Source organism: Passer montanus, unplaced genomic scaffold (assembly GCF_014805655.1).
Source record: "Passer montanus isolate IOZ18808 unplaced genomic scaffold, ASM1480565v1 scaffold243, whole genome shotgun sequence".
Classification (NCBI taxonomy): Eukaryota; Metazoa; Chordata; class Aves; order Passeriformes; family Passeridae; genus Passer; species Passer montanus.
In genome coordinates, this window is record NW_024367071.1 from 109,100 (window position 1) to 120,509 (window position 11,410).

At 62.8% G+C, this 11,410-nt stretch overlaps 1 protein-coding gene across 1 annotated transcript; it reads left to right on the plus strand.

Moving 5' to 3' along the window:
- Positions 1-25: 25 nt before the first annotated feature.
- Positions 26-11,331, plus strand: WNK3 (WNK lysine deficient protein kinase 3). The gene is made up of 20 exons (XM_039711234.1): positions 26-343; positions 1,766-1,938; positions 2,002-2,222; positions 2,285-2,442; positions 2,516-2,604; positions 2,682-2,901; positions 3,354-3,564; positions 4,196-4,326; positions 4,966-6,267; positions 6,344-6,460; positions 6,973-7,083; positions 7,163-7,190; positions 7,263-7,343; positions 7,476-8,049; positions 8,101-8,146; positions 9,185-9,338; positions 9,477-9,523; positions 9,860-10,062; positions 10,331-10,550; positions 11,206-11,331. The coding sequence occupies exons 1-20, from the start codon at positions 29-31 to the stop codon at positions 11,329-11,331; spliced, it is 4,527 nt and encodes a 1,508-aa protein (XP_039567168.1). The 5' UTR covers positions 26-28.
- Positions 11,332-11,410: the final 79 nt, after the last annotated feature.

An 11,410-nucleotide genomic window follows, 5' to 3' on the forward strand; every position in this document is an offset into this window, starting at 1 on the left:
TGGGGGGTGGGGGGGAGTGGGGACAGCCATGGCCGCCGATCTGGGGGACCCCAAAACTCCCGCGGCCCCCCCCGCCCCCCCAAAACGCTTCTTCCGCAAGAGCGTGGAGGTGCTGGAGGAGGAGGAGCGGGGCGAGCGCGGCGGCGACCCCGGCCCGCGGGGCGACCCCCGGCTCGGGGCGGGCGAGGAGGGCGAGGAGGAGGCGGAGATGAAGGCCGTGGCCACCTCGCCCGGCGGCCGCTTCCTCAAGTTCGACATCGAGCTGGGGCGCGGCGCCTTCAAGACGGTCTTCAAGGGCTTCGACACCGACACCTGGGTGGAGGTGGCCTGGTGTGAGCTGCAGGTGAGCCCCGAGACGGTGGGGAGAGTTTTGGGGGGCTGGGGGTGGTGAGTTGGTGGGTGGGAGGTGAAATTTGGCTTATTTGGGGTCGTCGGATGGGGAGGATGTGTGATAGGTTCTTGGGGGAGGGGGGGTTTGAGGCTTTTCATAAGATGGGGACACCCTAAAATTAATCATGAAGCCCCTGATTGGCCTCTCAAGTTTGTGTTTAACTTTTTCCAAAGCCATGAGTGGCTCCTCAAACTCAGCTTGAGGCTCTTCTGAGATCAGTGATCCCCAAAATCCCTTGAATCCACAGTTGGTCCTTTGAGCTCACCTTGAAGTGAGGTGGGAGGTGTCTCTCCCAAATTCAGACACCCCAACATTCATCATGAGGCCCTTGACTGGCTCCTCAAATTGATGTTGAAGCCATTTGAAAGCTGTGATAGGTTCCTCAAATTCATCTTGAGGCACTTCCAAAATCAATGATCTCCAAAATCCACCCTTGAATCCCACACCGGGTCCTTTGATCTCATCGTGAACCGCTCCCAAAGATTGGGACACCCCAAAATTCATCATGAGCCTTCTCAAATTCATCATTGGCTCCTGAAATTGATGTTGAAACCCTTCCAAAGCTGTGATTGGTTCCTCAAACTCATCTTGAGGCTCCTCTGATATCAACGATCTCCAAAATCCGCCTTTGAACCTTTCAGCTCACCTTGAGCCCCTCCCAAAGATAGGGGACACCCCAAAATTCATCATGAACCCTCTGACTGGCCCCTCAAGTTGAGACCCCAAATTCACCACAACCCCCATAGCTGACCCCTCTGCACCCCACAGCCACCCCAAATCCCATCAATTCCCCCCAAATTGAGCCGCTTGTCCCCCAAAGTGCTTTGTTACCCCCTGAAAGTGGGGGTGATGATGATGATGAAGGAGTTTGGAGGTGAGGATGATGACCCTGGAGTTGGGGGATGATGATGATGATGATGACAATGATGACAATGATAATGATGGAGTTTGGGAGTGAGGATGATGACGCTGCAGTAGGGGATGATGATGATGGTGATGATGATGATGCTGGCAATGACCCTGAGGTTTAGGGACAATGATGATATTGGGGTTGGGGGATGATGATGATGATGATGATGATGATGATGATGATGATGATGATGATGATGATGACAGCCCTGGAGTTTGGGGATGATGGTGATGATGATAATGATGATATTGGAGTTGGGGGGTGATAATTATGATGATGATGATGTGAATGACCCTGAGATGATGATGATGATCCTGGGGCTGGAGAATGATGATGAAAACGATGATGATGGTGATGATGATGATGATGATGACCATGATCCTGGGGCTGGGGGCTGCTAACGCTGACCCTGGAACCCGGAGCCAACGCCGCTGCCGGACTTTGGGGTGTGTCTGTGCCCCCAGGACCGCAAGCTGACCAAGGCAGAGCAGCAGCGCTTCAAGGAGGAGGCCGAGATGCTCAAGGGGCTGCAGCACCCCAACATCGTCCGCTTCTACGACTCCTGGGAGTCCTCTCTCCGCGGCAAGAAGTGCATCGTCCTCGTCACCGAGCTCATGACCTCGGGCACCCTCAAGACGTGAGTTGGGGGCGCGGGGGGACGCTGGGGGGGGGTCCGGGCGTGGCTGACGGGACCCCACAGGTACCTCAAGAGGTTCAAGGTGATGAAGCCGAAGGTGCTGCGGAGCTGGTGCCGGCAGATCCTGAAGGGGCTGCAGTTCCTGCACACGAGGACGCCGCCCATCATCCACCGCGACCTCAAGTGCGACAACATCTTCATCACCGGCCCCACCGGCTCCGTCAAGATCGGCGACCTGGGGCTGGCCACGCTCATGCGCACGTCCTTCGCCAAGAGCGTCATCGGTGAGCGCCGTGGGGACCTCGGGGACGCCCCGGAGGGCCCCCCCTGACCGCCCACCCCACAGGGACCCCCGAGTTCATGGCCCCCGAGATGTACGAGGAGCGCTACGACGAGTCCGTGGACGTCTACGCCTTCGGGATGTGCATGCTGGAGATGGGCACGTCCGAGTACCCCTACTCTGAGTGCCAGAACGCCGCCCAGATCTACCGCAAAGTCACCAGCGTGGGTGTCCCACCAGCCCCTGAGACCCCCAACCCTCCCTCAGAGCCCCCCAAGTCACCGTGTCCCCCCACAGGGCATCAAGCCGGCGAGTTTCCACAAGGTGACGGACCCCGAGGTGAAGGAGATCATCGAGGGCTGCATCCGGCAGAACAAGGCTGAGAGGTGGGGTGGGGTGGTGGTCTGGGACCCCTGCGGCCCCCCAGGAGTGACCACACTGACCACACGCCCCCCCACGCCAGGCTGTCCATCCGGGACCTGCTGGACCACGCGTTCTTCGCCGAGGACACGGGGCTGCGCGTGGAGCTGGCCGAGGACGACGCGGGGCTGGACCCGGCGCTGGCGCTGCGGCTCTGGGTGGAGGACCCCAAAAAGCTCAAGGGCAAGCACAAGGACAACGAGGCCATCGAGTTCAGCTTCAACCTGGACGCCGATGTCCCTGAGGAGGTGGCCTACGAGATGGTGAGGGCGTGACCCCAAAAATCCTCAGGACTGGCCCCTAATTGGTCTTGATTCTCCCCAAATGCAATCAACCTCCAAAATTGTGGGTCAAGCTCATCTTGAACACCCCAAAATCCACCCAGGAACCCAACAGTTGATCCCTCCAACTCTTCCTGAGCCTCTTCCAGAACAAAAGTCTGGAAATTCATCCCAAAATTCATCCCTGAACCTCACCTTGAAACTCTCCCCCACTAAACTTCACCTTGAACCTTTCCCAAAACTGATACCCCAAAATTCAACCCAGAACCTCAGCTTGAACCTTTCCCTCAACCAATGACACCCCAAAATTCATCCTTTAACCTCACCTGGATCCTCTCTCAAAACCAACACCCCCCAGAATTCCCTCTGGAACTGACCCTGAGCTCCCCCAGCTCTTGGTGCCCACCCTGGACACCCCAATTCCCCTCCCTCAGGTGAAATCCGGGTTCTTCCACGAGAGCGACTCCAAGGCTGTGGCCAAATCCATCCGGGACCGGCTGGCGCTGGTGAGGAAGACGCGGGAGAAGAAGCAGGCGGAGAGCAGGGGGGGCCCCGAGAGCCGGGGGGGCCCCGAGAGCGAGGACACCGAGGTCGATCAGCACGTGCGGCAGCAGCTGCTGCGGGAGCAGCCCCCGCCCGGCCCTGGTGAGACCCCAAAACTGCCCCTGGCCACCCAGAACTGCCCCCCGACCCCCAAACCGCCCCCCAAAACCGCCCCCAGTGCCCCCAGAATGGCCCCAGGTCCCCCAGAACTGCCCCCCGACCCCCAAACCGCCCCCCAAAACCGCCCCCAGTGCCCCCAGAATGGCCCCAGGTCCCCCAGAACTGCCCCCCCACCCTCAAACTGCCCCTGGTCACCCAGAACTGCCCCCCCACCCTCAAACTGCCCCCTAAAACTGCCCCCAGTGCCCCCAGAATGGCCCCAGGTCACCCAGAACTGCCCCCAGACCCTCAAACTGCCCTCTAAAACTGTTCTCAGTGCCCCCAAAACTGCCCCTGGACACCCAGAACTGCCCCCACACCCTCAAACTGCCCCCTAAAATTGTACCCAGACCCTCAAACTGCCCCAGGTCAGCCACCCAGAACTGCCCCCAGACCCTCAAACTGCCCCCTAAAACTGCCCCAAGTGCCCCCAAAACTGCCCTAGGTCACCCAGAACTGTACCCAGACCCTCAAACTGCCCCCTAAAACTGTACCCAGACCCTCAAACTGCCCCTGGACACCCAGAATTGCCCTTAGACCCCCCCAAACTGCCTCACCTTGCTCCCTCTCACAGCCGAGGGGCTCCAGGACAATGCCCCCGCCCCAGATGTCCCCGGTCCCTGCGGTGTCACTGGGCCACCTGAGCAGCTCTGGGGGTACCCACAGGGACCCCAGGATGGGGTGTCCCCCCCTGTGCCACCACCGGTAAGTGCCTGTCACACTGGGGAGTCCTGGGGGGGTCCAGACCCCCCTGGCACTGCTCTGTGTCCTGCAGGTCACCCCCTAGGTCACCCAGAACTGTACCCAGACCCTCAAACTGCCCCCTAAAACTGTACCCAGACCCTCAAACTGCCCCTGGACACCCAGAATTGCCCTTAGACCCCCCCAAACTGCCCCCCTTGTCCTCCAAACTGCCCCTTTTTACCCCAAAACTGCCCTTGGACACCCAGAACAGCCCCCAGCCCCTCAAAATTGCCTCCCTTGTCCCCCAAACTGCCCCTTCTTCCACCAAATCTGCCCCCAGACCCTCAGGCTGACCCCAGCACCCCCAAAACTGCCCCCCTTGGCCCCCAAAAGTCCTGCCCTACCCCCAGTGAGACCCCCCAGCAGTGACCCCCCCCACCTTGCTCCCTCTCACAGCCGAGGGGCTCCAGGACAATGCCCCCGCCCCAGATGTCCCCGGTCCCTGCGGTGTCACTGGGCCACCTGAGCAGCTCTGGGGGTACCCACAGGGACCCCAGGATGGGGTGTCCCCCCCTGTGCCACCACCGGTAAGTGCCTGTCACACTGGGGAGTCCTGGGGGGGGGGTCCAGACCCCCCTGGCACTGCCTCGTGTCCTGCAGGTGACCCAGGGGACCGAGGGGACAGCAGAGGATGGCACCGGAGGAGCCACCACGGAGCCACCTGGGCCTGAGGGGGACCCCTGTGGCTGTGGGTTGGTGACAGTGGGGGCACAGCCACAGGTGGCACCTGGGGCACCGGGGCCGGGGATGGCACCGAGAGTGGCAGCAGGGGTGGCACTGCCAGCTGCGGGGGTGACAACGGCTCCTGGAGTGTCACCAGCGCAAGGGGTGCCACCTCCTACTGGAGTGCCACCGGCCTCGGGGGGGACACCAGCTCTGGGGGTGCCACCTCCAGCTGGAATGCCACCAGCTCCAGGGGTGCCACCAGCTCTGGGGATGACACCTGGTCCAGGAGTGCCACCCCCAGCTGGGGTGCCACCACAGTTGGTCCCTATGATGCAGCTGCAACCAGGCCCAGGAATGCCACCAACAGCCCCTGGAATGCCACCAGCCCAAGGGATGCCACCAGCCCAGGGGATGTCACCAGGTCCAGGAATGCCACCACCGTCTGGGATGCCACCAGCCCAGGGGATGCCACCAGGTCCAGGAATGCCACTGCCATCTGGGATGCCACCAGCCCAGGGGATGCCACCACAGCCAGTCCCCACCATGCAGCCACAGCTGGTGCCAGGGATGTCACCAGCTCCAGGGATGCCACCAGTGGTGGGGATGTCACCAGCTCTGGGGCTGCCACCACTGTCCGTCATGACACCAGTCATGGGGATGTCACCGGCCCCAGAGATGCCACCTCCATCCATGATGCCACCAGCCCAAGGGATGCCACCTCCATCTGTGATGCCACCAGTCATGGGGGTGTCACCAGCCCCAGGGGTGCCACCTGCCCAAGGGATGCCACCACCATCCATGATGCCACCAGCCTCAGAGATGCCACCACCATCCGTGGTGCCACCAGCCATGGTGATGCCACCAACCCCAGGGATGCCACCAGCACAAGGGATGCCAGCTCCACCCATGATGCCACCAGCCCAAGGGATGCCAACTTCATCCGTGATGCCACCAGCCCCAGGGGTGCCATCTCCATCTGTGCTGCCACCAGCCCCAGGGGTGCCACCTCCATCCATGATGCCACCAGCCATGGGGATGCCACCAGCCCCAGAGATGCCACCACCATCCCCAATGCCACAACCCCCTACGCTCCCTGGCCCCGAGGACCCCTCAGTGCCCGCCGAGGCCGCGTCCCTGCTGCGTGTCCCCGATGTCCCCGAAGTCCCCGGGCCGCGTGCCCGGCAGCGCCGCGCATCGTGCCAGCGCCCCGCCCGCTTCCAGCTCACCGTACTGCAGGTGAGGGCGGGGCTGGGGGCCAGGGGGGCTGTGTGGGGACATCCTGGCACGGTCACAGAGTGTCACCACCCCCCAGGTGTCCTCAGCTGGGGACAACACGGTGGAGTGCCAGCTGGAGACCCACGACAGCAAGATGGTCACCTTCAGGTTTGACGCGGACGGGGACGCGCCCGAGGACATCGCCTGCTACATGGTGACCTCCTGAGCCCCCAGCTGTGCCCTGTGTCCCCAACCCTTGTCCCCTTCCCCACTCTTTGACCCCTGTCCCCAGTCCCTGTCCCCTTCCCCAGCCTATGTCCATCTCTGATCCAAGTCCCTTGCCCCCAGTTCATGTCCCCTTCCCAAACTTGTGTCCCCCCTCCCCAATTTGTGTGCCTGTGTCCCCAGCCCATGTCCCCTCCCTGACCCATGTCCCCCTTCCCAATCTGTGTCCCCCTCCCCAGCCCATATCCCCCCTCAATCCCTGTCCCCCTCCCCACTCTGTGTCCCTGTGTCCCCAGTCCAAGTCCCCCTTCCCAATCTTGTCCCCCTCCCCACTCTGTGTCCCTGTGTCCCCAGTCCAGGTCCCCCTTCCCAATCTTGTTCCCCTCCCCAGTCTGTGTCCCCTTCCCTAAGCCATATCCCCCCCTCAATCTGGGTCCCCCTCTCCAATCTGTGTCCCCCAAAAATCATGTCCCCCCTTCCCAACCCGTGTCCCCCCTGCAGGTCGAGGACAACTTTGTCCTGGAAGGGGAGCGGGACAAGTTTGTGGAGGAGCTCAAGGCCATCGTGGAGCAGGCGCGGGGGCTCCTCGGGACCCCTGCCCCAGACCCCCAGGTGCTCCCCCTGCCCCCCCTGCCTCACCCCTCCCTGCACCCTGACTTCCCGCTGATCCCCCAAATGTGTCTCCCCCCAGGTGGGACCCCTGGAGCCGCCAGCGGGTGGTGAGTAGTGGGGGAGGGGAGGGGAGGGGGCTGGGGTCACCCCCCACCCGCTGACCCCTCGTCCCCCACCAGGAGAAGGCCCCCCCCAGTCGTCACCCGTGGGGCGCTGGAGGTTCTGCATCAACCAAACCATCCGGAACCGCGAGGCCACCGGTGCGTCCCCAGGGGCTGGGAGGGGACACGGACGTGCCACCGCCCCACCAGGGCTGGGGGTGTCATCCCTACCCCATCCCTAATGGGGTGTCACCCTCACCCATCCCTAACTGGGGTGTCCCCTCCCTGCAGGCCCTGGGGGACCCCCGCCCGTCCGGAGAGCCTTGGGGACATCCCAGGGGGGTCCCCTTGGACAGGGGACAAACAAGAGTGGAGTGTCGGAGCAGGATGGACCAGGGGGGCCAGAGATGGGGGTCCGCAAAACCCAAGACCTGGATGTCCCCCAGGGACAGGAGTCGGTTGTCCCCAAACCAGAGGAGCTGGGTGTCCCCCAGGCTTTGGGGACAGCTGTCACCAGTCCCCAGGAGGTGGCTGAACCCATGGGACCAGAGGGGATCAACCCCAAACCCCAAGATCTGGGGGTTGCCCAAGGCTCGGGGCTGAGTGTCCCCAGCCCTGGACACCTGGATGTGGCTGTCCCCAAACCTCCGGAGCTCAATGGCCACCAAGAGCCCCTCATCCCTGGGGATGCAGAGCCAGGTGTCCCCCAGGAAGAGGGGACAGTCACTGCCCCGTGGGAGCAGGAGGGACCCGGGCCTGACCCCCCAGAGCCGGACGTGTCCCAAGAGCCAGGTGACCCCCAAGGACTGGGGACATTCGTCACTGGACCCCCAGAGCCACCAGGTGACCCCCAAGGACTGGGGACATTGATCACTGGACCCCCAGAGCCACCAGGTGACCCTCAAGGAGTGGGGACATTTGTCACCGGTGCTTGGGGGCAGGAGGGACCCCCAGGACCAGAGGTGAGTGTCCTCCACCCCAAGAGCTGGACACCCCTGTGCCCCAGGTGTCCTCCAGTCCCCAAGGTCTCAGTGTCCCTCAAGGACCAGAGGCTGCTGTCCCCATCCCCAGAACTTTGGTGTCCCCCAAATCCCAAGACCCCACTGTTCCCCAAAGACCAGGAATGACTGTCCCCAACCCCAAACTCCCTGTTCCCCCAAAACCTGAGTCCTTGGTGTCCCTGAACCCCAAACCCCAACACCCCAATGACCCCAGAACCCCATCCCCAAGACCTTGATGACCCCCAACTCCAAGTCCCCAATGACCCTAAACCCAAACCCCCATGCTCCTGATGCCCCTTTAACCTCAAGGTGTCAGTATCCCCCAAACCCAAAATCCCAAGAGCCTGATGACCCCAAACCCCCAACCTCAAGAGCCTGATGTCCCCCAAAACCTCAAGACCTTGATGACCCCAGCCCCCAGTGTCCCCTCAGCCCCAGGCCCTGGTGTCCCCCCAATCCCAAACCTCAGTGTCCCCAAACCCTCAACCCCAAGGCCCGGCTGACCCTGCTGAACTCCAGCCATGCTGACGCCCCATTCCCATTGCCATCACCATTTCTGTTCCCATCTCCATCCCATTCCCAATCCCGTCACCATTCCCATTTCCATATTCCCATCCTCAATCCCAATCCTATTCCTGTCCCCATTCCCGTACTCCCATCCCCAATCCCACTCCCATTCCCATTCCCAATCTTGTCACCGTTCCCATTCCCATATTCCCATTCTCATTCCCCATTCCCATACTCCCATGTTCCCATACTCCCATTCCCATATTCCCATTCCTGATCCCATTCCCGTATTCCCGCATTCCCATATTCCCATGTTCCCATACTCCCATTCCCATCCCCATTCCCATATTCCCATATTCCCATATTCCCATATTCCCATATTCCCATATTCCCATATTCCCATATGCCCATATTCCCATATTCCCGTTCCCGTATTCCCGTATTCCCGCATTCCCACATTCCCACGTTCCCAAGCCCGTTCCCGTCCCGCAGGCCGTGCCCCCCGCCCGCCCCCCGCCCGGGGGTGCCTCCTTCCCGCTGGGGCTGTGCCCCCGCCTGCGCAGCCCCCGCAAGGGCTGGGGCCGCCGCATCAAGAGCTGGGCCCGGCGCCTGCGCCCCCCCTCCGGCGGGGGGGACCCCCACACAGGTACGGGGGGGACCCCGAAACCCCTGGGAAAACCCACATCCCATCTGTGCCCCCCATGTACCTCTTTAAACCCCCATATCCCTCTGTACCCCCATTTACACCCCCTGTGTCCCCCTCACTGACCCCCCTGTCCCACAGAGGAGTCAGAGGAACTTGGGGACCCCCCAAGGCGAGAGCACTGCCAGGTGGGTGTTGGGGACCCCAAAATCCCCCAGGGACCCCTCAAACCACCCCAGAAACCCCAAATCTGCCCCAGGGATCCTCTCAAATTGGCCCAAGGAATCTGCAAACTGCCCCAGGGATCCCAGAACTACCCCAGGGACCCCCAAACTGTCCCAGAGACCCCCCACATCTGTCCCAGGGACCGCCCGCAACTGCCCCAGGGACCTCAGAACTACCCCAGAGATCCCAAATTTGTCCCAGAGACCCCCCCCCAACTACCCCAGGGACCCCAAATCTCCCCCAGCCCCACCCTTCACCCCCATCTCCTGTCACCCCTCTCTCCCCCTGTCCCTCCCCAGCCACCCCCTGAGCCCCCCGACCCCGAGGGCGACTGGGGGGGCCCCAGCTCGGGCAGCGAGAGCGGGGGGCTGGGGGGACCCCCGCACCCCCCCGGGGCCCCCCTGCTCCCCCCGGGGTCCCCCGAGACCCCCCTGAGCAGCGATGGGGACTCGGAGCCCGAGGACGAGGCGCTGCGGGAGCAGCTGCGGCGGCTGCGGGAAAAGTGAGTGAGGGGCTTTTGGGGGCGGCTGTGGGGGTCCTGGAGGGATTTGGGAGGTCCTGGGGAGGTTTTGAGGGTACCCAGGGGGTTTGGGGGCACCCCCTGACCCCACCCAGGCACATCCAGGAGATGCTGGAGCTGTGGGTGGGGCAGGACTGGGACTCTGGAGGGGTTTTGGGGGTCCCAGGAAAGGTTTGAGGGTCCCAGGAGGGTTTTGGGGGTCCCGGGGAGGGTTTTGGGGACCCCCTGTGCCCCCCCCCCGCCCCCCCAGGCACATCCAGGAGGTTCTGGAGCTGCGGGCACGGCAGGACCGGGAGCTGCGGGAGCTGCACCGGCGGCTCCGAGCCCTCAAAGAGGCCCGGGGGGACCCCCCAAAATGGGGAGGGGGCGGCGGGACGCCCCCCCAGCGCGGCCTTGGGGGGTCCCCACGGCGGCCTCGGGGGGCCCGGGCACGAGGGAGGGGCCGGGGCGTGGCCCTGACAGGTTTGGGGGCAAGAAGGGGATTTTGGGGGGCAAGGGGGGGAATTTGGGGGGGCTAGGAGGTAATTTTGGGGTGCAAAGGGGGGATTTTTGGGGGTCTAGGAGGGGATTTTGGGGTGCAAAGGGGATTTTGGGGGACGAGAGAATTTTGCTGTACAAATGGGGGATTTTGGGCAGCAAAGGGGATTTTAGGGGGCAAAGGGGGGATTTTGGGGGGCAAGGAGGGGATTTTGGGGTACAAAGTGGGAATTTTGGGGAGCAAAGAGGGGCTTCTGGGGTACAAAGGGAGGATTTTGGGGGGCAAAGGGGATTCTGGGGTTCAAAAGGGGGATTTTGGGACACGGGGAGGTTTAGGGGTAAAAAGGGGAACTTTTGGGGTGCAGGGAGGGATTTTGGGGGTGCAGGGTTTGGGATGAAAAGAGGAGGTTTTGGGGTGCAGGTGGGCCCTGGGGCACTCCCCTCTTTTCCAAACTCCCCTCCCCCACCCACAGAGGCCTCAGCCCCCTCCCCGGGCGGGGACCTTGAACTCTCTTTTTTTGTGTCTGGGGGGGTTCCTCACATTCATTTTTTGGTGGTTTGGGGGGCTGGGAGTTCCCTTCACCCCCTTTTTTGGTGTCGGGGGGGGATCCCCAAAACCTGAATCCCCCTTTCTTCCCCTTCCCCCAGGCCACCTCCTCGTGGGTCTCCACCCTGCGCGGCACGCGTGGGACCCCCCGAAAATGGGGGGAGCTGCCCCCCCCCAAACCCGCCCTGCGTGGGGGGGGCAGCCCCCTCCCCCCGGGGGCCGAGTGAGGGGGTGTCCCTCACTGAACCCTCCAACCCTCCCCCCCCCCCCCGTTCTGGCGGCAGTCCACCACTCGTGTCGCTCCCC

Bases quoted from the DNA above. Each gene is read 5' to 3' on its own strand.
- WNK3 (XM_039711234.1), top strand. From the start codon at position 29: ATGGCCGCCGATCTGGGGGACCCCAAAACTCCCGCGGCCCCCCCCGCC. The intron at 4,327-4,965 runs GTAAGTGCCTGT...CGTGTCCTGCAG, and splicing joins CCCCCCCTGTGCCACCACCG to GTGACCCAGGGGACCGAGGG. The intron at 9,339-9,476 runs GTACGGGGGGGA...CCTGTCCCACAG, and splicing joins CGGGGGGGACCCCCACACAG to AGGAGTCAGAGGAACTTGGG.